The sequence below is a fragment of the Taeniopygia guttata genome, chromosome 2, assembly GCF_048771995.1.
Source record: "Taeniopygia guttata chromosome 2, bTaeGut7.mat, whole genome shotgun sequence".
NCBI lineage: Eukaryota > Metazoa > Chordata > Aves > Passeriformes > Estrildidae > Taeniopygia > Taeniopygia guttata.
The window spans coordinates 34,440,487-34,467,051 of record NC_133026.1 but is presented as its reverse complement, the minus strand read 5'-3'; the positions used below and the strand labels follow the sequence as shown (position 1 = coordinate 34,467,051).

Sequence of the window (26,565 nt, the reverse complement as noted above, 5' to 3'; positions counted from 1 at the left end):
CTGGTGTGAAAGGGGATGAGCAGCGAGCCCAACCAGCTGGCACTTAATCAATCTGGAAACCCAAGTCATTACTCTAAGGAACTTCTCAGAATGTTCTCTGTTTGTATTCTTTTTTAGGTCATTTAACTATCAAAGATGCGATCATCCTGTCTTTGCCTGGGAAAACACAGACATCTCTATAAAGCAGAGAATAAAAAAAAAAAAAAACCAAAAGTTTAAAGACATCCAAGCCCTTCATAAAAATGCTTCATTCTGGCAATGCTGAGAAGAGTAACAGAACTCTAGACAAACACTGAATGGCTTTCAAGGAAAATTGTGAGTTCCTCAATACATACAATGATACCAAAAATGGCAATTTGGACTTGAACTCACATCAAAGATCTTTAGGTCAAACCCACCATGAACTGAACTGTTTGGAACTCCTGATCTGCTAAGAAGTTAGAATTGATATATCTGACTTCTAACCAGATCTATAAAATGCTAAGTTGCTTGAGGAAAACTTAAAAGATCAACAGCTATTGCTTTCATTAAAGAAATCATGTGACTAAGAGCACCACATGTATTTCAGTCTAGGATCATTTGATGCTAAGCATTTTTTTTTTTAATCTCACCAAAACAGAGCAAGAGATCAGGAGACAGAAAAGTATAAAGTAAAAAATACAAGCCAGAAACATTAGAAAATGAACCACAAACACAACTTTTTCCTGTATCACGTATGTATATATGTACATACTGCATTTCAATCTGTAGGGTTAAAAAAGAAGAATGCTACTTTAAACCCTTACATTTACAGCACTGGTGAGCCTGGATCTTATAGTTAAATAACTAGATAAAAGTAACATAATATTCAGAATTCCCCAGGAAGTACATTCAATTCTCTTAATACTGTCAAATAAGCTAGGGATTTGGATTTCACCCATTTTGAGAATTGTTCGCTGCAAACATTTTATTACCTCACCAAGTTTTATGGACCCTATCAGAACAGCTGCGATTCACTTCACTTGCAGCAGAGGAAGCTGGTAATAGCTCAGAGATTGCCCCCTTCATTTCATAAACCAATTAGGACCTGGATCCTACGACTGGAGTAACACAACCCCTTCTTTTACTGGCAAAATTCCACTTCATTTATGTGAGCTCAGAATGAACGTCTCTGTTCACAGAACACAGATGCTCATAGCAGCAAATGTTTCTAAAACACACTCTCTAATTTGTTCCTTCTTCCAAGGAACACTTTTCCTGCACTCTCAATCTACCTGCAAGTTCTGTCTAGCCATCAGTTCCTTGTTCAACTCAGAATTTTTTTACTAAACATAGCTAAGAGAATTTAAATTTATGGTTTCCCACATGGAACTTTGTTAGAGGATCTCCAAAATGACAGATTTATTTAAATTACTTTTTTTTCCCTTCTAAATAAAGCATAATTTCTACTAAATAACTAATTTTGGTGATGTTGTCATCTTAGATTTATCCATGCCTTTGATTCAAATTGTTGCTTTTTTGGGTTTTTTGTTTTGTTTTGTTTTTCCGTTGCTTTTTCATTTTCAAATGCATATTTGGTCTGTCCATAAATATAAATAGAACCATATATATGTCTTAAATGGAACTATACTGTACCATTGATTTTGAAAACTCATCAATTCATAAGGAGGCCTACTTTTACAGGTGGTAATATAGGATCCATACACTTTACACAAAGTCTGTAATTCCTGTGTTTTCCCTCAGGCACTTTCCTCTGAACTATTGTAATTGGTTTGCAGCCAGGTACCAGCTTAAAAAAAAAAAAAAAAGAAAAAGAAAAAGAAACAACCTGAAGTGTTAACACTTTATTAACTTATAGTATGTTTTTATATTCCTTTGGAAGTGTTCAAAAAAGACACTGGCAAGACAAACCATGTTAAATTAAGGCATTCACTGTTTAGGACATCAGTGCCAATTCCTTTATTGAAACAGATACAAACATAATTTCTTAGTGGGCAACTAATCTTTTATCAGAATTCTTTGCACATAAAGGTCTTTATTTTTTTACTCATTGTAGCCATTGTGTCAACCCCAACAAGCCTGTAAGCCCTTCTCTGAACAGACATGGTGTAAGGCAGCATCCCAAAGCTTGCTGCTTCTCTAGAACCTGTGAATTAGTTGCTTAAATAAAAATAAATTTTTTTAAAAGCCTTACACCAAACAAAGTCTGTATTTCTTGAGTTAGTGTTTTACTGCAGCTTAGTTACCTGTCAAACAGGCTGACACTTGGATAAAACACATACTGGAATCATGCATCAGGGCATGTTAAGCACAAACCTGTGATGAAGAGCAGAGCTATGTGATTTGGCTGTGCAGAGCCCTAATGATCTTCTTCTGGTCTAGGGAAAGCTTGATTTGTCATACCAAACCCTCTGCAATTCTGAGATCCTCTTCCATCCGAAAATGATTTTACATGTGTTTTAGTTCAAAGAGTCATATAAATCAGAAGCTCTGCCCATAAATTTTGATGACACCTTTAAAGAAGATTTATACAGTGTGTATTATTATATATATACAGGAGGTATGTAAGAGATACCAGCCACTAAAATTAAGGAATCAATGCTAGATTCTCCAAGTTTTATCTATCATATTTAAGTTCTATTTATGACTTTCTCTGATGTAAGAGCCAACCAATGCATATGAAAGCTCAGTATTTCTGTTCAGATAAAATTATGGGTGCAGTACACTATTCTAACCTTGTTTTCCTATAGTTCTTGGGTGAGACAAGTTTTCAGGACAAAAACCATCATGATCCATTTCTTATAAATCACATGCATGAAAACTGGCTTGAGCATAGTTTCACTGCCTATCTCAAACAACCATCAGAAGAGGGAGAGGGCTGATTTCTTCTCATAACACACAACAATCCTAGTCAGAGCCAGTGGGGAGCAAGTCCCACAATATCCCTTACATTTTCTGGTTTTGGTGTTCTTGCTGTGAGAAAGTAATATTTCTAACAAACGTAGGACTTCTGTCAAGTAGAAAGTATGAAGTGTGAAACTCTATGTTCATTAATAAATTTAAGCAACATGTATAACAAGTGCCTAACTTTCAGAATAATAGTTGACTTCAAGTCAGGTAAACATATTAAACTCTCTTAATTTCAGGTTGAAAAGCTATTTATTACCTGGCTAATGATCCTCCTTTCAGTCCCCCAAAAGTTACTTTGATATATGTCAACTCTTTCCAGCCCCTTCCTAGACCTTACAGCAAGGAAGAGTTTTTGGGAAGGGAGAGGAGTATATTCTTGAGGGTAGAAGAGAGGTGTTGTTAACAACCACCTGTGCCTGACACACAGACTGGCACTGTTTGCTTTTCTCTTCCTAATTAAGCATTATTGGGAAAAAATGAGTCAGCAACTCCTGAACATACAACAGCAGAGGATGTTGGAGAGCAGAGAGAACTTCTAAATATCAGAGACAGAGCAGCAAGGTTTGGCCTGCAGATCAATGTGTGGACCTGGGCAGCAGCTTGCTGAAAGGGATGAACAGCTTGAGAGAGTCCAGCTCATTTTCCCCCTCATCATCCTCCCTTTTAAGCTAAGCTATGAGACAACTTGTTCCTGGGTATGGCTCACTTGTAATAATTTCCTAAGTAATTCACCTGAGCTTCCCAGAGACTTGTGGCTGCTGCTCACACGTGGCTTGATGGGATTCCATTCAAGGTTGGCCAAGGTCAGTGTAGTAGAAGAGACTACAGAAAACATGTCTTAGTATAAGGAGAGGAAAAAGAAGCAGGACCATTAAACAGGAATTAAAGCCCAACATTTGCTACAAAGACAGAAAAAAAAAAAATGGACAGAATGACAATGTCAGATGTTCTCTCTTCCCTTTTCCTCCCCTTACAGTGATCTCACTGATGTTCTTAGATGCTGCACAATCAAGGCTATGGAATGGACTTGATCAAGTGACTGAGTGGTCATTTGATGCTTCAATCTCTCACTGCACATTTCTTCTCATCTCAAAACATACTGTGGTACTTCAGTTCGAATACATTAGTTGGAAAAGAGGTTTTTATCACAGATTTCCTGGAAAGGGAACTAATCTTTGAATTTAATAAAAGCACATCATTCCGTGGCCTCTTTGGTGCCACACACTCCACCAACTTACTAAGAGCTTAAAGAGAGACCTTTTCTTGGATGTACAAAGACCCTTCTCAGTCACCCGCCTATTCCAAGTGTCTTCCAGAAAAGACTCTTACAGGAGTCTTCTGTTTCCTTAAGCTATAAAGGATGATAGCAGGATACTCTGAAAACTCAACCAGAAGTTACAGTCTCAGCCTATGCTATGATGAAACTCCTGTGCTTGCCACAGAGACAGTCTGTCCTTCTGCCATCTGAGACCCTCCAGTTAAGACTGAGAAGTTTTTTTTTTTTTCATTTTCCAAATGACCAGACCTTTGTTAGTCCCACTATATGCATGGAACAGTCAATTTTTTGACTATTCCATTTGCCATGCCCTTTTGTTTGAAAAGCATTCAAACCTGTGAATAGATGATAGACTGAAACCAGAGAGACGAACACAGCACCATGAGAGGAAAGAGAGGAACAGTAAGACAATGCATAGGTGTCAAAATGAGTGCTACATGTGGGGACTGAGAGGCTATTCTCCCACTGGTACCATGATTCTTCAGAACATCAAGGCACCAGAAGCATCTTCCAAACTCCTTTTGTTGCTTTTTTCTACCTGCTTGCATTTCACCAAATGTGGTTGCAATTTTTCCCGTTTGATGCTGTGCCAGAAGACCATCTTATCTCGATTAAAATGCTCTACAACACTTTAGAAACAGATAATCTACATCACATGGTTAGTGTTCTATGTCCACTTTGGAGCCTGAGTTCACTGAAACTGGACTCACTCTCCATTTACTACAATGTTAACAACTTGCTGCATCTGTGACAATCCTCCATCCTCCCAGCTGTATGGAGGATTTATCAGCTGCAGAGCTGTACCAGTGAGTTTCAAACTGGAACAAATACTAGTTATGTCCATTACTAGCTTGAAAAACTAGATTGAAAGGAAGTTACCTTCTCTGTGAATGCTGTTAGTTTGCAGCTACCTACAGTAATTGATAGCCTGAAAAACACATCTTTCCTAGCAAAAGACATGTCCAGATAGAGCAAGCACCATGCTGTGCTGTCACCAATTTGTCTGCCCAGAACTCTCTCACACACTGCTGTATATTCAGTCACAGAAAAAATGGAGTTATTTTAAAAAGAAGACAAGCACTGCTATTGTACAGCCTAGTTCAGAGTCCCATATCTTGAGCTGATTCAGCTTATCTGCTTTTCTATACCTTTGACAAATGCATGTCTTATATCATTTTTTTTCACCTTCCTCCGTATGCCATACTGCTTTTCCTCTATGTATCTTATCTAGAAATGATGTGCTATTAATCAGCCAAAGACACCCTTCACTGCTAAGTGTTCCTCAACTGATTTTTCATCAGCACAAGTAGTTACTAGTTCCAGCATTCCTCCCACATCCTGAAGGCTTGGCAGGGCGGGGGGAGGGATGGCAAGGAGGTTAGAGACCGCTTCACCACATAAATACTATCAGGGACCTTTATACCAACCTGCCAGCTTGCCGTAATGCTAATGTTGCTGTTTGTTCTCAGCAAAAGGAACATGGTGGGAGGAAAGTGGGGCTGCACCCTGTCTTATTTTTTAAGTTAATAACCTTCATGCTCTTCCTTTTATCTGATTAATCTGGCTGGGTGCCTGTTCAGTAGTAGCTGAAGCTTAATACCTGAAACAATGTGTGGATATACATTGTGCCAGTAAGGCTTGCCCAACAATGCACATTCTGTCATGTTTTCCCATGCCTTCTGTCAATATCTCATTTTATGTGCAAGCCCTCAGAGCAGGGAATAGGAAAAAAGAAAGGGAGGGAGGGAGGGAGGGAGGGAGGGAGGGAGGGAGGGAGAAGGTGAAAGGGAGAAGAAAGAGAAAGAGAAACAAAAGTAAGGAAAAATTACATCCCTTGGGAACATCAGCTGCTACAAACTCGCCCACTCCTCACCATGAAACAAGCTGTGTGCGGGCACAGGTGGGTCCCATTCTCTGTTACTAGAGCATAGCCTACAAACAGGGGCTAAATGAAGACTTTCATTGCTGTTCCCTGTTTTCATTGGAGCAAGGCCATCATAAACATTTGCAGGTGGCTTGGCCATAGTCTGACACTAAAATATTTGTGGTTGTGATAAAAATCGGAATATTGCTACAAGATGGTTCTATATAACCTTCAGGGCTTGATCCTGCTCTTACAGAACTCAGTGAGAGTTTTACCCAGTTTCTCTCTGCTGGTTTTATTACTCATTAAAAGGCATTTTCCCTGGCACAATTCTTCATGGTAAAGACTCATCTACCCTTTGGGGCAAATTCAGATGATTTCTAAAAAAGGGAAACTCAACCAAAACCCACTGATTTGAGGACCTCAGAATTTGGGCTTGTTAAATAGCTAAACAACCTCAACTTTGCAAGGCTAAATCAAAGCAACCAAACTTTGAAGACCTAAAATATTTTCTGAATTCATTTAGATGTTTTTTTCAGTTGTTTAATACAGAACCATTGTCCAGTTTGTATTCCTCATGAATGAGTCGTGGATATAATTCTTAGCACATTTAGAAGGATAAGATGAAGATAAATAGAAATGACAAGATATGTTCTCTGAATAAGTAACACAGACACCACAGGGAAAAGACTGAAGGAAAAGAAGGCAAACAAGGATGCTCAACCCTTTGGCAAGTAGAGGAAGTTGAAAATACAGCAATTATCTCCTAGGACACACCATGAACAAAAAACAAAACCTCCTAGGAAGAGGGAAGAATGGGGAACAGAGTATGCTGGAGGTCACACCATAAGTCTCATTCACACAGAGTCTCAACTCACACAGAGACTAAAATGCTGACAATTGCCTCCCAATAAAGCAGCTTTAAACTCAAACTTAGGAAACATTTGTGTGATTCAGTCACAGGGAAGAATTAAGATATGTCATGACAAAGTTTCCCAAATGAGACACACCACTGACTAGAAAAAGGCCTTTTTATCCTCAACCCCACCAACTTTGGAGATTCTAATCACCATGGCCCTGAACCAACACAAACCTAAAACCTGACTGACAGGGTCTTGCAAAACCACATGCAGTTTTTTTCTCATTATATAGAAACAATTGTTTGGAAGACAAGCACAGTCTTACATAAAACACCTCACCACTGAGTATTAAAAGTAATTTGGGGGGGTTTTATGCTTTTAATTAGGATCATAATTACCACTAGACCTATTAAGTCACAATTTGAACAGCGGCTTAATCAACCTTAACAAAAATAATGGGATTAGTTAATGTTTTTCTTTCTAAAACTGAAAAAGAAACTGTTTCTTCCCCCCTCCCTCTCTTCCAGCCCCCTCTCTTTGAACAGAATGGGACATATATAAGACAACAACTTTGCTGAATGGTATTGCATGTGAAATTTATGTGAACACTGTGTTTTGTCAATATGTAATACATACAAAGGGCATATCTATCAAATAGCTCTACATGACCCATCCTACCAGATTTATATATTAAGTACCAAATCCTGAAAAAGTAGTAAAAAGGAAAATAGAAGAGCTTGGGCAGGAGCACAAAATTAGGGCAGCAGATGGAATCTGCGTTCTGTGCATGGCTGGGTAGCCTAAAGCTCAGTGCCATGGGCCATTCCAGCTACCATGGGAGATACAGAGCATGTGGCCTACACCAAGAGTCTTGAAAGAAAACTCAAGAATAACTAGAATTTCAGTTTTCAATGCCAGGATTTCAATTAAGTTATTGTGATTTATGAGGATCTTATACTTGCTGGAAGTAACCAGGTGTAAACATATACTAAACATGGGTGGTTTTGTTCATACAGTTCTCCAGACATTAGCACCCAATTGGCATTCAAGCCAATACAATAAGCACCCATACTGTCAATTTATGGTAATAAATATGGATTCATCATCACAAATTGATCAGCTATTCACAGTGTGCCAAACTCTATCTTGATGGTCTTTTTGTCTTCCAGCATTCCTCATTTAAACAGGGGACATAGGAAATAGTTCAATCCCACAGAAAACCCAGAATTCCCATTGAAGAAAGTTAAAGGATCAGCTTCACAAACACTTTGTCTTTCTTCCCAGAGCAATTATAGAAAAAACATGCAGTATGATCATACAAAGATTAAAAAAAATTTAAACACTGGATGCAGAAAGCAGGACTCTCCAGCAAGTACAGCATTCTGTCCTTTTTGAACCAGTGTGCCATACCTGGAGTAACCTGGCCATTCCCCACAGTCTGCAACATGTGCTGCAGGGGTCCTTGCTCATCCTGACAGGGTCAATTGCAAACTCAGTAACCTCAAAAACCTCTAGAACAACATCTGGGCCTGCATGCAGCTGATCCTTAAGAAGCATGAGGACACGAGGACAACATCTGATTCTACAGGCAGAAGCCAGAGAACCAGAGAAATGAGAAAATGGAAATGGACTCACCCAATCTGCCGATTTGTGGAAGGTGCTTGTGTAATGACAGAACTGGACTGTGGAGAAGGCATGGCTTGTTGAATCACAACGCTGGTGTCGTGGTTTGGCATCCTTGTGTTTGTCAGCTGGTGGGATCCAGGTCCTGCCATTGCTCCTCCAACTGTGTTATGCATGGAGATATTCTGTGAGAAGAAGGGAAATGGGAGGTAGAAGAAAATTAAAATAAATAAATAAATAAATGTCTTATCTTGGTTTTCTATTCTACAGGAATTCTATTAGGAATCTGAAAGTATCAGCAATATGAAAAGTTACTGGCTCCTGGTAAATCCCAAGTCAATAGATCTTGTTATAACCAACAACAAGAATGAAATGAAAAATAAATATTTACTTTCACAGGTGGAAAAATACCCACAGGTTGAGTAAAAATACCCACAGGTTGACTAATCACTCTTCTGTGATTCTGTCTTGTGATATATAATGGGGATATTTAGGACATATTTCTCCTAACTGAACATGATATGGGCACATGACACCTTGATTTACTGCACGGGCTGTTTACTGTGTACTGCCTCTGCTTAGACTGACAAGCAAATCAAGTTTTACAGCCCCAGACTAACAAACAGTATATGGCACATCATGAAACAGCCATTTCTATTGGCCTCAATAGATATTGTAGAGCAAAAATATCCCAGAGGCTTAGAACAACACTGTATTTCACCACATATAACCTTTGCTTCAGGTAACTCAGAGGTCTTAAAAAGTTCTTAAAAACAAAAAAAACAGAAGTTCACAGATAATTCATATCCACTGAGCAAACAACCAGTGAGAGACCAGGATATTGCTAAGGAAGGCGCCATGGAATAAAACTTCTCTCCTGTTGTGCCTGTACACACAACACACACTGCTGCTAAACCGCAGGGTTTGACTTGGCCTGCGTTTAAAAACAAACAAAACTCTCAAGCCAGAGATAAGCCACAATGTATACATATGAAAAATACAGTAACCTTGAGAGCATTATTTTTCCTATCAGGCATAAACGTGTGAATTGTTAGCAGCAAGAGGAAAAGAAACTTGCCATTGTCGCCTCATGCTAAGCTGAGGAAAACGGGGACAAAAAAACCCCTTATACACACACTGACACTGAGACTCACACAAAGCACATTCCTAACAACTTCAATACTCAGAATTAAAAAACAAAGTTCTATTTCATTCAAAATTCCAATTTATGTGTCAATTTGTCTAGGAAACATATGCAACCGCCACAAAATATTGGTAGATAAAGCTGGTAGGAAAAGAAACTCAGAGCTCTAACCAATTGTGGAAAACAGAAGAGGCACGCAACATGTTGAATCCCAGACTTAAAGAAAGATTGTATTATAAGCCAAATAAGGAACTACCACTCACAGAAAAAGAGAGCAAATAATTAGAGGACCCCAATTGAAGGCATTAGCTGTTGTCCCCTTTCTCCCAATTTTATATATTTCATGTGATTTCCCAGAACAGTGTGGACACAGGGATCTCTTTTGCTTTCACAGTTGTTCCAGTCTTCATTAACACATAAAGAGGCAGAGGGGCTGCCTACAGCTGAATGGCTACATCACCTCACCTGGAGACAGGTGGACCCAGCATTGAGTTCCTCTTACACTAAATAATTTACGCATTATGAATCAGGTCCAGAAGCTCCTTATTCACTTAAGTATTCACTTAAGGAGTGTGAATTGCAAGAGGAAGCCAGACCAATGACCTTAACTGTAATATTTCATAGGACATAAGAATGTCATGACCATCAGGCAATAGCCTTAGATATATGAAAACTTCTCTAAAATAAGTTCTCCCTCACCTATCACATTCCTATTAAAATGTCACATCTTCAACACATTACTGGTTTTTGATGAAAAGCCTGTTCAGTTTAAAAAAAATATATACAGTCAAATCTAGCTCAGGGTTCAAACCTGTTTTTTTTTGATCATGGCCAGATTTTGCAAAAACAGATCTAATATCTATCCATGTACAGTCAATATTTTAACACTATCACTTCCTAAAGTGGCCTCTAAAGGAACTATGTATGGTGCCATGAGTATGCAAGGCCTGGGAATGGATAGGATGGAAGACTATCACAAGCCTTAGACAAGTGGTACCCTGGCCCTTGCCCAGAGTTTTACTGGACTTTGTTGTACCATGGTAGGGCAGAACTTAAAGATTTCATATGAGATTCCTGTGCTCCTAAATTAGGTATTTCCTTTCTCTTTTCCTTCTTTTTCAATTTTCTCCTATAATTACAGAACTCTCTAAGGTACAGATGAATTATGACGTATATGGAAAATTTTGTTTGCCCATAAGACATTGTAGTTGTTATCTTAAATGCATAAACTTACAACCATGTTTCAAAATGTTATCAACTTCCAGTAAGCTACATCTTTTCAAAAAGTAGGTTGAGTATGTGATGTGTGGAAAGTAAAAGCAGAGTGAGAGCCTGCCAATGCTTTCAGATGTTCATTCTTCTCAGTAGTGCAAGCACTGCTGTTGGGCAAGCGTATACCACGCTGCCAAGTGAAAGCCTAAGGTTTCCCAACAAAATGTCAAACTCAGCATGACTCTAACATTCATAAGAAAAGGATTTGGCAATCTCAGAATAATTTACATCAGTGAGATGCTTGTGAATCTACAGAGAAGTTCAAGGAAGTTCATACTTTCAGGACAATAAGTATGCACCGAAAGGCGGCAGAAAGGTACTGCACGGTAGATCTGACACTAAGCCTATCTGATCTCGCTGTATGCATCACAACATGCAGAATGACTCTGTACCACCAGCACAGCAAGGCTAGGCTTATTGCACCAGTGATGCAGACAGTCTTCAGAACTCCCAAAATGGTTTCACTGTGTTGACTCTGCAGCTGGTTCTGAATGGATCTGGATGGGATATTAGCAAGCTCCTTGCAGACTCAACTTTCGGCCCTTATAGAAAGAGGAAAAATTCAGCAACATTGACTGATACTGAGACCTCCACTTCATATACTGAATTGTTGTTTGGTTAAGCTGCTTCCAGCTCTACTTTTAAGGAGTTCTTCATGTTCTTCTACCAGGCATCCATGAATAACATCTCCTTTGACTCCCCTTATCATTATCCTCCAGCACTTAAGCCAGTGGTGAAGAGTACTTGATACTAGGTGTGAAGCTCCCAGCATTCCAGCTCAGAGAAGTCTGCATGAGTAATGAAACAGACTGAGCTCTCCCTCTGCTTTTAACATTCCCAAGACCCATTCATACTCCGAGAGAGCATGACATACACACTTGGAGTTTTCTCAGGTATCTTCTCTACTGTGCTTAAGCATTAGAAGAGGGCATATGAGCTTATTATTATTACCTATTTTATTAAACTGAACCTAAGTGTTCACATATGGAGCAAGCCACCTATATTTCAAGAGCTGCAGAGACACAAAAGATATGCTTTTAAAATTAATTTTGTGGATCATAATTAAGATCCAATACATGAAGAGGAATTTATGTTCTTTAGGACTAAGTTACATCCTCACTGAAATTTCCATTCACTGCCAAGGAAACAGAAACTAGGATTATAACACTGAAGAGCTTTTATAGAAAAAATGTGCTCATGCAGTTCTCTCCATCAGTATTTAATATTCAAACAAATAAACCCAAAAGCACCAAACCATATCCACAAACTGCTTTTAAATCAACGTGTTCATTTTCAACTTCTCCAGATGCAAGAGGAAAGCATAGAGATCATCATCATCATATGAACTTCTCCCCAGTCACATTTCATGGCCCCTTTTAGCTTCAGACTTTGAAGAAAACATTTGAGCATTTTTCTCCCACGTGCAACCATTTAAGTTTGGATAGACAACACACTTCTTTTTTCTAAATGCTGAAAACTTCTTGAAGTCGTGCTTCCATGTTCTAGTGGAGAAGATTACACATCACTCCACAAGAACACACACCCTGTTGGCAAGCACGGCAGAGAAATGACAGCTACACAAACACAGGCAAAATACACCCAGACAGTCACCAATTCCCTTAAACCCTGGTTCTTCCAGAGAAACACTCATCCATTTCACAAAGCACCACTTCTAGTCAACCACCATCTACTGAACTCAAAGGATGAAGACAACTGACCCATCCTTCACGATCTACTGTAATATTCTAAGTTTCAGAGTTTGTTTGTGGTTTTAAGCTACAAGATCTAGTTTCTCAACCAAAATATATTTTTATTTTCATACTCTTATTTTTTGGCTGTGAGGCTTCCAAGAATTGCAAACACCAGTTTTACATGAACTGAAGACTGTTCAGGATTGTTCTGTGTAAGCTTTTAGATCAATAGAGGTGTAACTCACAACCAATTGTACATAAAGGTATTTTGCAGACTATTATATAAATTCTCAAGTCAGAAGGTATTTTCCATTAAAAACTGAAATAAAAATGCAATTAATTTAAACACAAATAAAACCACTTTTTGTACATTTTTGTTTTATGCAAAATACCATGTATCCATATTTTCCTGCACAGCTATTTAAAATCTTTTCACACAGTTCAAGAAAAAAGCATCAACTTAAAAAAAAATTATAGTGAGAAATCAAATATACAACAGTACTTCAGAATTTATACAGCCTGTCCTCTCAATGAATATATTTTAACAAGGAAAAATAATCTAAGACAATACACATTTAAATGGCAGCTTCATGTGCATTTTTAAGAAGCACACAGTCATATCTTGCCTGATTACTGAGATCCTAACTTCACAATATATAAAAGACACATGAGTGGAAGCCTCCAGTGACACATTCACTCATTGCACATACTGCTTACGCAAGCTAAGAACCTGCTGGCTTAAATACTTGGAAGACGTTGTGAAGAAAATGATACATTAAATGCCGCAAATAAAGGCAAGCTTAAAAATTATTTTAATCACATATAATCTCCATCAAAATTACTGGGCCTCTATGAATTCTCTGCTGACAGAAGAAAACAATAATCTCAAAACAAAAGTTAGCAAGTCTCCCCAGACCAGCACCAATTAATTAATTTTCTCATCAGAGTAGAAGGAAAACACCCTCAGACCAGCACATCACAACTGTTTCATCTGTAACTGGCATACAAAATCTAAACTCCTATAAGCACAGAACTAAGCTTGCTGCCCACTCAGGACCAGTAAACACAGATGAGGAACTAGGGAAGAAACCAGAGATAAAAAATTAATTATGTTACTAATGCAATTGAAAGTTTACAGGAAAAATAAAGTATACTATCAGGATTTTAAAAAGAAATAAATCCATTATGCAAGAGATAGGTGAGTGTTAACTTGGTGGAGACTGAAATGCAATACTTTTTCTTTTTTTTTTTTTTTTAACTGTAACATCTGTAGAGCTTTGAATGAGGAAAAGCACTAAGCCAGAAAAAAAAAAGGACACAGAAAGAAACTGCTGGAAAATGCTGTGTAGTAACATTAAGCATAAAGACAAAGCATTATGATGATCTTATTGCAGACCACTAAAATCCATTTAACTCCCCTACTTAAAAAGAGGTATGAAGTCACTGAGTGAGGCTGACACATAAAAATACAGAACTCATGCTAAAGGATCTATTCCTCAAAACATTTCAAAGAAAGGCAAATGCTCACTTAACAGCTACCTGATAAAAATGGCACATTACAAGAAACAGCAGGCATGATATATCCCAGAATGGGGAAAGACTCTTCCCTGCCCCCAAGGCCCCCATCCAAAATCTCCCCCTAAACTGGACCCAGCCAGCTATCCACTGGAGACTGAAAGGCCAGGAGCAGTATGGGTATATCTGACTTCTTGAACCCCAGGCATGGCTGCTCAGTCAAATGTTATCAACCTGATCTCCAAAGGGGTAAAAATGTAAAGAAAAATTAAACTCCTTACTCAAGAATGACAAGTAATGATAGGCAGATGGGGAAAGAAGGGAAACATTGCTCTCACTGAAATCATAAAGCTTTGAATCTGTACTTATCAGTCTCAGCCACTGGTTTCCAATTTTTTGGATCACAGACCTCTGTCAACCCTCTGAATTTCACACAGAGCACTCTGTGCTCTTATCATAAATTGTGTAATTAAGGCAAGATGGTTCCACAGACCAGATGCAGATGACTTACCACAGCTTTGCGACCACCAGCAGTTCACAGACCAGAGTTAACTGCCACCCAAGTACGGCACTGGAGCACCATGACTAGAATTTATTGGCAAAAAAAGATAACATTTCGAAAGGTATCTATGAACTTCAGTAACCTTTGTCCTTTTTTCAAGATGTCTTCAGTTTTTGGAGCCTTTGGCAATTAATGTTAATTAATAGATCAGACTTGTGTACTGGGGCTGGCAGGAGATTTGCAAAATCTTATCCTAAATATCTGTGTTGGAACATGCAAGGAAGCTGCCTTGTTTTTTTTAAGTTAGGATGGATTATTCTTAAACATGGACATGCTGGCTGTCCTCAAGAGGTACAAAACAAAACAAACAAAAAAAAAAAAAAAGGAAAATCATAAATAATCTTTTTATCCTATTTTCTTTCAATATCTGTTTATATGTTACCAGAAAGGTTTTCTGAGATACCCTGAGTGATGCAAACCTCATCTGCTAATCTCCAGCAAACTACACGGCGCTGCTAAGCAGCGTGGCACAGGACACAGGACAGACATATGAAGTGCTAAGCCAGGTATAAGCCATCTCAAGGCTCTAACAGTCACCACTGTAACTCAAAGTCCAAAGGGCCCATTTAAGCACTATTAATCCTCTAAAGGCTGCTGCCTGAAGGGTGACAGCCCTGCACAAAATCTCTGTAATGCTGCTGGTGCTGCAGGCCAAGCTCTGGCTGCCCCCGCTGTGCCTCTGCCCCTTGGGCACCTCGAGCACTGTCACCTCCTCTGGTCCCTTCCTGGCACCTTCTGGGGCAAATGCCCATGAACTGCTTCCATGGGCAAGAGAAGCCTCCCTGCCAGTCCTCCACTTTGGCTACTGGCTTAGGCAAATGCTCTGAATCCTCTGATACTATGAACAAAATGCAGGATACTTGGAATTTTTGGTCTTTTATCTTAATTTTTTTGACATGATCTAATTACAGTCATTCAGTGGTGCCCTCTAATTATCAGTAGAAATGAATACTGAAAGATGACCCTTGTCTTCCACAATTCCCTCCCCTCTTCCCCCACTACCCTTCTCGTGCCCTTTACAGTGTGTCTGTCCAGGCTACGCTTGCAACACGTGAAGCCTTCTTTACATACACAGTAAGGAATATATGGTGTATACCAGAGGTACCCATGATAAACCATTTACTAGTGCAAAGGAAAAAAAAGTGATGTAAGGGAACATATTTTAAAGGAGAAGGAAACTTTGGAAGATCGGTCTCACCAGAGTTTGAAAGGAAATAGCTTCTCTATGGGAAAAGATGACATCAGATTGCATGCTTATGTCTTGAAGTTTCCTACAGATATTTCCCATTTTTCCTCAGGGTTGCTTGTTTCATGCACAATTACTTGTCCAATATAGCCACTAAAGCAACATAGCACAAAGAGCTTCTTCTGTTCAACTAAAGATCAGTAACACTAAGTGTGCAAAGTCCAGTATCGGTCACTCAGGGTGTTTTGCACTGCTAACACCACATTAACTCCTGCTAATTGGGAGACTAAAAAATAGGGGGAGCACAAATGGCTGCCTGGCTCTAGCCAGTTCTCTAATTCTTTATGCAAAAGCCATAAACTGACTATTTCATTTCTTCTAAGTTGCCTATTGTGACATTTATAAACAGGAACCTGGCAGCATGTCAATGGTGCAAACTGATTTCCTTTTCTAAATACAATTTTAAAAAGCAAATAAACAAGGTTATGCCTGCTAATGAAACATTATATGCCATGCTGGAGCTAGTTTTTCTCAAATGTATTCTCTAGAGCAGATGGAACACCAATAAACAGAAAACAACAAACCCTTTTATAAAAAGTATGTTTATAAGAAAATACGTTCTACATAGAACTTTAAGGCAAAGTGGCTTATATCTGTAATGTTATCTTGGGGACAGAATTATGGTCCCATTAGATTGCTGTAAACAAGGGAGCTTGCCATGCATTTCAAATGGAGAAGTGATGCTAAGAAACATGAAAAGAAGAAAAGAAATTTGCCAGGATAGTTACTAGGTGTAATTCCTAAAGGCCTTAGTTGAAATCAAGGCCTTACTGTGGTAAAACCTATACAGACACATTGACGGAGAACACTTGTCCACAGGCCTCAGAGTCCAGAGACAAAACAAGGAAAGAGGAAAGGAGAAAAAGAGAACGGGATTTGTTCAGCCAAATATCAGCACTCAGTGCAAGGGCTCTTTTCTCCCAGTCCAGTGCCTTGTCCTTTACTTTGCACTGTTTCCTTGCACCTAGTACTTATCTATGAATTGAGAAGACCAGAAAAGTTTAAATAAATAGATAAAAATTCAAATAAACAGAATTATAAGCTCTGTTTGAGTTTTTTTCCAGCACTATCATTTCATATCTGTAAATCAGACAGAGTGCACATACTAAGTGGGTACTCAAAGAGCCTTCTCAAAGTAGGTGCATGTCAACTTTTGCAGGACAAGCAATTAGACATCCAAAAGCAGCTGCCAGATCTGGAGGCCAGTCAAAGGGTAGTTGAAAACCTGGCTTTTCTTTCTTTATTGTAAGGAGTTTTATATTTATCCATCATGAAACAGAAAGCTGGGAAGGAGGGGGAGGGTGGCACTCCTCCAGGAATTGCTTTAAACAAGCCTTTGATACTGCTAACTGAAGGCACTAGGCTTTTCAACATTATGCAAACCATTTATAATTTGTTAACAGCAAATTCACAGAGACAGCACTTTGGCATCTAAATTTGTTGTATTTTATTTAATGTTTCTTTGAAATTCTCATCAATGATTTCACTGGCATAAGTTACTAGCATCATGCATGATTTACAGCCCTGGCTGTTGACTGCACTCAATGACCAGAACATTTTTTAGACAGAGCAGTTGGTAAAGAGAGCAAGGATGGTAGCAACAAAACAGACAGTGATTTTCCATTCAGGCAGTTTCAAGCAGAAAACCAGCAGGTTTAACTTTTCTGCTAAGAAGTCAAGTGGAAATGCTGCTACCCCGGTAATAAAAGGCATCTCCCAAATATTCTGTTACTCCCAGCCCACTGTGCCAGCTGTGTTGGGCCAGGCAGACTAGTGCTGCATGGGCACTCAAACAAAAGGCTGGGAAAGGTCCAGGAGTGAAGGTTAATGGTGGTCTCAAAAAGAATCAGACAAACCATTTGCAACGTAACAAGAGATCATAGGTTTAACCAGTGAAGTGGGTTTTCAAGTGAGCTGGTAGGAAAATCATCTTGATTGGTGAAAATCATAAAGGAATATGGAGATCAAGTTAATCAAGTCAGGATCCAGTCAAGTCAAATCAGTTAGTCAAGTCAGGATCAAGTTCATCCACCAGGTCTCCTGGGAAGTAATCACAAAGGCAATGATACAGTTTTGCAGGATCCACAATCGCTTCAACTGATTTTAGGTTGATGCTTTGGGAGAGGAGAGCTAGTTTAGTTTAGATCTTGAACTGAAAGAACTTAAATATAGTTAAGTACATAATTTGAAAGCATTCAGAGAAAAATTAATAACCTTTGTAGCCATAAGTGTTAAAAAAGGTTAGGTTTAGAAAGGCGAACAGACTGTCTACACCAAAGGAAAAATGTTAGATACACTTCTAGTTAAAGGAAGTTCACTTCTACTGAGTACAGCAGAGGCTACTGACAAACAAAGGTTACAAGAAAGTGCTCTCTGAATCCTCAAAGCTGGTAAGCAGTCTGGTTAAGGAGAAGCAGCCCTTCTCCACCTCTGCCTTAATTTCAGCAAGTGACAGACAGGCAAGCGAAAAAAAAAAAGTAAGACTAGGAGAATAAACATGCTTGGAAGAAAGAAACTAATAGTGGCTCTTCTGCAAGAAACAGAGTTGACCATCCACTGATGAAGGCATGTGACTTGGTCTTAAACACAGATGGAGATGTCTGGAAGAGCTGTTGTTAATGGGAAAAAGAACAAGTAAGCAAGCTAATATGGAGCTTGGACATATAACTTCCCAGGATGGGGACAGCGGAAAATATCAAAAATATAACTCCTTGTACAGAACAAATGTGTTCTGCAGGTCAAGTAGACTAGGAACTGCACAGCCATCCTTTTCTTCACCTGGTACAGATTTACTGCATGACTTTGATCAAATTACTTCACATTCTTCTGCCTTACATACGAAACAGGACAAAGACTCTCACTTGGAAGTGATGAGAAGGGACAACACAGTGTACCTAGGAAGGCAATGTAACACAGCAGTGACAGAGCAGAAGGGGATTTTTTTTAAGAGAACTCCACATGCTTTAGAGTAGCATGCATTTCAAACTCACAACAATGACAAGAAATCATAATCAAGATACTTCAACCAATACAGAAAATCGTTATATGATGAATACTATTAGAAATATTGTGAGACAAAAGAGCAGCTATTTGGTAGCTGCAAACATGAGATAAAGACGTGTGACTCAGTAAAGGAAAATGATGACTGCGTACTCAAGTCCAGAAAGTCCAGACAGTAATGCAGAGTTTATTCTTCAGAAAAGGGGAGCTCATCTTCTGTAGAAAATTGCATCAAATTAAAGGATTCCTGGCCGTACATCCAAATACGGGCACTAAAAATTGTGAGCCATTTCAGAAGAGTCGGGCTAAAAATCTTACTGAGGTTATATGGTGGTGTTGGTAGTGATGAAGGGGGAAAATTCTCATTTGTAAAAGCAGGATATGTTTGGTTCAGCTTCTTTCCTGGGTGGAGGAAATGGAGAGAAAAACAAAGAAGCTGCACTATATTTGATAATGCTACCAGACAATCATCCAGATGTACACACTTCCAGTCACACTAATTAAATGTGGTGTGGAGCCATCCTGGGGAAATTACATACCATTCTTTTAGAGTACCACATGCTTCTGAAATGCCTTGGTAAAGTTCTCACTGCATCTGAGGAGCTACAATGCTCATTTTCCTAAGTAAAAAATTATTCACTCTCCTGTATAATTGGTCCTCCTGGTGTGACCCAGGCAGATAGATAACTTCATTCAAGGAGGCAAAACATGATTCAGGCAGGAGTTTCAGCTAAGACATGAACGAAACAGGGCAGGCAGGCATCCTTAGCAACAACCTAGCTGCACTTGGAGAACTGTTAATTCTGAGTGCTCTCCTCCACACAGAACCTTTTGCCTAGAAAGGCTGTCAGTGGGATGTTTACAACCTAAGCAATGTGATACCTGAAAGTTGAAGAACAGAGAAGAGGGCCAGGAGTTCCAGCCTGGCACAAGTAGCACCATAATCCTGTTCTCAAGAGGAGCTAGCTCTGGGGTATCAGCATTAAAGAAGAACAATATTGCCCTTCAACCTTGAACACTGCCCATTTTAAACCAATCTAACTTGTATTTTTAATACACAAGACTCAAAAAATAGCTAATGCAGGGTCCAGGAAATGCTACCTGATTTTTCTTCATCACCAGAAGACAACAGAATGGACTGTGCTCTGGAAACCCATTGGATCACACTGTCTAAGCAATAGGAAAGAGGCTTTCCAGTAAGATAGTGATCAGAAGGTGATTCTGTGTATGTTTTAGCCTTTTTGCCAGTTGTCTAGGAAAATTACAGTGGCAACTCCCTGACACAGACGGTATTAAATATCACAATCTTCACCATTCCTGTTGATTATATACAAAAAGACAATGTGACCCCTGTATGATATTCTGAAAGCCATTTCTCAAACATTTTCATAACTGAATGCTTGAACTCATTTCAAATGCTTGCTACAAATTTTCATTTTTGAAAACAAAGGCTGAAAAGCCAGAGCTCTTTGTGACTCAATAGAAGGTCTCCTTCAAAACACATCATCTCACATTTCTCACCTACAGCTGTGACAAGGTTTGCAAAGCTGAATCCAGTGAGTCTGGACTGCTAGAGGTGGCCCAGAATTTTGCTGAGAGTTTTCATTTTCAAAGGGCTAACCAAGAAAGCTGATAAGTTCGTCTGGATTCACTGTGTCCCATGTAACAAGACCAGAAAATTTAATTCTCTCAACAAGATTTATTAGGTATTGACAGGGATGCATATGGAAGTTTAGCATCCAGAGAAAAGCTATTTAACAGAAAAAGAGACAAAAGTAAACTCAATGAGGTTCAAAGCAAAACCATAAAGAATAAAGACTTGTGTGATACTAGAGAATGTACATTGTTGCTCTGTTAGATTATTTGCTTTAAGGCAGAAATATGATAGTCTGAATTTTAATAAGATATGGTGAAGTCTGTGATGTAGGGAGTCCAAAATGATTATTCTTCCTTCAAAAAGGACACACAATGTACTACCCTACAATACTTGGTCTGTCTCTTCTTACAGTAAACATTGCTAATGCTCCTGGAGAGGGGCTGACCTTGCCAGCCAATTACATTATGCTAATTTGTCTGTTACTATAACTCCTACAGAGGCATTCACAGCTCAGAGCAGGACAGAGATTTATATTGTCTCTTCCAAGCTGCAGGCTGTAGACGTTAATCTGTCTCCCTCCTTCCAGTTACAGCTCCACATGGCAATATCTACATGCAGTGCCACTGTACATTGAAAGAGACAGTTATTGCCAGCTTTATTCAACTTAGAAGACAAGCCATGGTCCTACTTTGCCCTTTTAATAAGTGTCACTCTATCACAGAAAGCATATGCTTGGTAACAGCTGTTTTCCTATGAAAACATATGGTTTCTCATATGCTTTTGAAAACACCACAGGAATGTATTTGCTTGCTAGATGCTAGTGCCGTGTCTCTACATCCAGCAACAAAATCATTGAAAGGAACTGAATACTTTCATGTTATACTCATGTGTTGTAAAAATACCTGTTGTTTTAAAGCAAAAAAAAATCATCGAGCTGAAAAGATTTATGTCAAAATAAGCCTCATAATTTAGAAGTTATGTGTCCTACAATATTACCTGAAGATGGGATACAAACATGGGTCTTCTGCAGACATATAGCAAGTAGCATGCTTCATGCAAGCAGTTTATAGTCCTTTTCTTCATGAAAACAAAAGCTGGTGAGACCTGCCTCTTCTAGCTGCTGGAAAGCTCAGAGGCTTCCCTAGCTTCTTTCAGCTGAGATATGATAAACAGAGTATCAAAAACAATTGAGTCACAGCAGCTTATAACAAACTACTGTCCTTCAAGTAAACCACAGCACTGACCTTTACATGCTTCTTTCTCTCCCTTCATAATATTTAGGGCAAGCTAAGAGTATCCACACAGCCAGTCGCATGTCAGAGGAGGTAGAAAGAAGCTGATTTTTTGGGCTACTTTAACTCAGATGTGCTCAGTCTAGGGTCAGGTTCAACTGAAAACTAAATATTTGGGTAAATAAAGGTTCTGGCTGTGGTTTTGAAACCTATTTCAACATCAGCTGACACAGAAACTGACATAAATATGCAGAAAGTTTTCCAAGTGTTAGAAAGACAGGGAGGTTACAGATTGGCAGGAAAACAAGAAAAATGCAAAAACATGGCTTATGACAAGGGCTTACAGAAATTTCCCTTTGGCACTGAAAATAATTCCACTGGATTATTTGTAGAAAAGAAAGAAAAAGATATATTCAAACTAGTTCATGCTGTAACACCAACAAAATGAAGAAAACCATCCAATTTTACTTCCAGACCTTCTGAACACACCAGTAGCTATCTAGGTGGTATTCAAGTACTTCTCACGTAACTGAAAAAATGTTACACCTGGCAGTTAAGCACAGGGTCACACCAAAAAAATCCCCCGTCACATTGAAATGTTAATATTTTATTACCTATTAACAGTGAGGGGGTACACAGAAGTCCACACAAATCTGTATCACTGACTTTACAATTTCCAGCAGATCATGTTGCAGTGCCGCCTGCAGTTAAAGCCCTGAGACACAGGCTGGCTTTTAAGGTGCTTAAGCACACGATGCAAAGAGGTCAGGAAAGCAAATGAACGGCAAGAACTGGTGAAACTCCTGTGACAGCTTGAGGTATGGCCCTCAGGCATCTGGGGGGCCCCTTTCCATGGGTTATGATCCCCTCCTGGCAGTCTGTGAAAGGTAACACTTGCCTGGTGGCACACAGGACACTATGAGGATCCAGCGTTTTGCAAACTACTGGCAGATGTGCAATAAACGCATCTTCTTTCTAAAAGCAAGCAGCAACCAAAGACTGATTAATGTGCCCTGGGCATGAGAGATGTAAGAAAACAGGTTGATTTCTTGTGTAACTCTTTCTACCAGCTAGGAACTAATGCACCAGGGACAAAAATAAAAAACCCTCAGAGGAAACTAATACGGGATGTCTCACTGGAAACGCAATGGTCTTAAAATTACACAAGCCAAGGGAATAGAAATACACCCTTACCTGACTAAAAAATGTTTTGTACTTATCAAATAGAGATATAACCTTGTTCATCTGGTTAGACGCTACAAGGAAATTGTGAAACCAACTTAAAATAAAACCTTCTTAATAGTGCCCAGAGCTCTCAGTCCCAGAAGGTAACTGAGAACATCCTTTACCTAAGGTGACTCTTAAAAGCTCAAATGAATAGGAAGGTCAAAAGCCAGGAGTTTGTGTCATTGAGACAAACAGTTTGTGTGTTGCATTGGTCATATCTGCGACAGAACAAAAATATCCACCATGAAATCATATTTGCTTTTTTTCTGTTCACATATTTAGAAGGAAAGAAGGGAGAAAAAATAATAAAATCAGGTATAGGCTGTCATTCAGGGGTTTCTAATCCTGACAAAACAATACAGTAAGATGCTCCTGTTTGATCTCAATTTGATATCCATAACTCCAGTTCTTTACCAGGAAAAGAAGAGGTCGATTTACAAATGCATGTCCAGTCTTTCCAAATGCATCCAATAGCTTTGTGGAACAACAGGTATTTTCATAAAGCACAATGGTGTGAAAAGACTTAAATGTACATACAGTAAAAATGAAATCAACTGCCTGATGTATCATTCATCACATACCAAATAAAATTAATTAAAATATTTGTAGAATTATATTGTTAACCTGCATTTCTCTTCAGAATCAGAACTGGCTTTTCCATGAAGCCAGTTAATTTGCTCATAATGACCAACACATGATATATCTCTGAAGTCTCCAAAATTAAATTTTCTACTCATTTTCCAGCTGATGAACAAAAGGAAACTGCTCTTCCTGCATAATTAAGTTAGCTTATACTCCTATCATGAACTGTCTATATGAGGCTGTATCTGTACCACCTATATGACAAATTCTCATTTATGACCTTTTTATGCATGTAGAAAAAAAGAATATTTTTTAAAAATCATTGAAAATCACACTGCATATTCCAGAAAAAAAAATGCCTCAAAATACATATTCCATTTCAGCAATTTGCATATTCAGTAAAAATGACCTCACACTTGAGATGATCTAAAATTATTTTACATACAGATATTCATTGTATTAAGCAATATTTTCAAAATATGTAGTAAAAAGAGGAGCCCAGTATGAAAATACATTGAAGTTTAAGCTTTCCAATCAGTTTAGTGGGTTTACATGAGCAAAATTGGTCTCTTTGTGAAGTTTCCAGAATTTCTCCATTGCAGGTGTAGCTTCTGATTATTTCCGTATTATCTATTACTGGCAGAAGCTTATCTGCTGGACAGGAGAAGGAGCATTTAAAATTACCAAAGTACCACACTGCTTTGCATCCCAGAAAGGATGAGGGTGTATAGCTGGCAGAATTCATGGAAGCGACAGGGATCCAATTCAGACAATGTCTGTACAGACAGCATTGCAGGTTCCTTGGTTGCTCAGCTCTTTCACACTGCATTAATAGTCTTTGAATGCATCAACTCTGGAACAAGCAGAGTTATTTTTTTATTTTCCTGGAAAACATGTTGTGGTATTAGGTTAGTAATTTAATCTTGTTGGCAATATAATAGTTATGGCATAATCCCTTATGTTATAAAAGTAATTGCCATAATCATGAGTTACATTCAATTATTTCTTTTTCTACATTGCAGCTGCAGTGGTTTCCCACTCCCAACCTGTTGTCCTGTTGCTGACAAGACAAGAAGAGGCAGAAAGCAGAGCTCACAAAACACGACTACATCCCATCCCCTTCCCTTGCCTAATAGCAAGTGACTCCCCATCCCAGTTAATAAAGAGCTCCTTGTCCCTCCATTATGCAGTGTAATCTTTAAAAGATTACATTCTCATTTGGGAATGAGCCAAGAGCCAGTGGGAAATTCTCTAGTAAATTAGATAGGGAGACAACAATATGAAGGGCAGCTGGATGGAAGCACATTTTTTTCAGGGCATTCCTATTCCTGGGGCCCTCTGGCATTGTTAGAAGTCCTGCAGTCTCGGCTTTTTTCACTGCTCTGTTGTCAGGATAATGTTATTCAACAAGAAGGGGATACAGATTAGCTGGTTTGAAGACGGAATGTGAGGAAACGAATATTGAAAAGTAGGAAGAAAAGAAGAAGAAAGCCCAATTTCTTTTAAGTCTTACCACCTTACACAAAAACAAGGGAAGAACATTTTTTTAAAACAATATATTAAGTGTATCAACTTAAATAGCAAAAGATGCTTTTTTTCCTTACCCAACTGTCAACAGGAAGGCAATTTGAGCACTCCATCACTAACAGCATATTAAGCAGGATTTTTAAAGAAACATTTCCCTCACTGACTCTTTCTCCTTGCCTGCACCTTCCAACAGATGCATTTGCTCTGTGGAATTTACTTTGCACCCCACCCTACCTGTGATCCAGGATGGAGAAAACCACAGCAACACAGGGCAGGCAGCCCTATCCCCTTTAGCCCTTCACACGGAGGAACGTAAGTGAATGACAAAGGCAACTGCATTTATTGCTGTTTTTTCCTTTTTCTTCAGGGTTTTTTTTGTTTGTTTGTTTTTGTTGGATTTTTTGTGGGATGGGATTTGGTTGGGTTGATTTGGTTGTGGGTAGGTTTTGGGTTGTTTATTTTTATTTGGTTTGGGCCTTTTTAGTTTGTTTGGGTTTTTTTACATGCACACACACTTTCATTGTTTTTGAAAATATTTCTCCATAAATCACATAGATTTATTTATCCAGAATACTGGATAGCTGGCTGATATTTATCTGGTCAATGATGGCATACATATATTATCATCTTAGTACTGCATTTATTTAGAAAATACAGAAATCTAAAAAAAAAAAAAAGAAGAAATAAAGAAAAAGCTGTAACAAATGTTTTCTTTTCTTTTTAAGTAGTGGACCTTTTCTATCTCTCCCAGAGAAAGAAGTTTTTAATCATAACATGAAATTATGATCATTATTCCCTTTCATGTTACATAATTATTTATTAAGAAGAAGTAAAAAAATAGTTCTCACAGAAGGGTGTCAGAAAAATTTGGTTTACCCTTAAATTTCTGTTTATCCAAGTACAACTTTCTTAATCTGCAGGAGTCAACTAGCAATAGTTACCTTTTGTTAGTCCATGGGAGGCAGTAGTTAAAACACATTAAAATAGAGGATTGTTTGCAATTTAAAATCTTGGTGTTGGGAAGTCCTGATTCAGCAAACTATCTCTCTTCAGCAAACCCCTGCACACATGCTTGAAGTTAACCATATGTTTAAGAGCTATTGAAGTACATGGACTTTGGCCCCATTTCAGAAAATCAGTTATATACACATTTAACTGGCTGAGATAGATGAAGCAAAGAAAAGAAATTTGGATATAAGAGGTGCACCTGAAAAAGATTCCAGCCACACAATAATCCACAAAATAAGAACTTATGTGCAGAGGTGTAACACGCATAATAGTTTTCCTGGTTTTGCTGAAACATGTATGTTGGCGTGTACATTTGCTTGAGTTTACTGTACTGAAAAAAAAAAATGGGAAAGAGCCATGGTTACTTTGTCATTACAGGAACAGGCCTTACACAGATGTATACTTCCCAAGGGACATACAAAGAGATCTCAGAGATAAGACAGGAGTCTT

At 38.6% G+C, this 26,565-nt stretch overlaps 1 protein-coding gene across 4 annotated transcripts in view; it reads right to left on the bottom strand.

Annotated features, from left to right (window-relative positions):
- Positions 1–26,565, bottom strand: part of CREB5 (cAMP responsive element binding protein 5) — a 257,668-nt gene that overhangs the window by 164,643 nt on the left and 66,460 nt on the right. For all 4 annotated transcript variants that reach the window (XR_012054560.1, XM_032746734.3, XM_072925667.1 and 1 more), the window contains one exon: positions 8,525–8,697. Coding sequence is in view for 3 of the 4 variants with exons in the window: in XM_032746734.3 (XP_032602625.1) it covers positions 8,525–8,697 (173 nt within the window). In the remaining variant the exon portion in view is untranslated. The remainder of the gene's footprint in view (positions 1–8,524; positions 8,698–26,565) is intronic.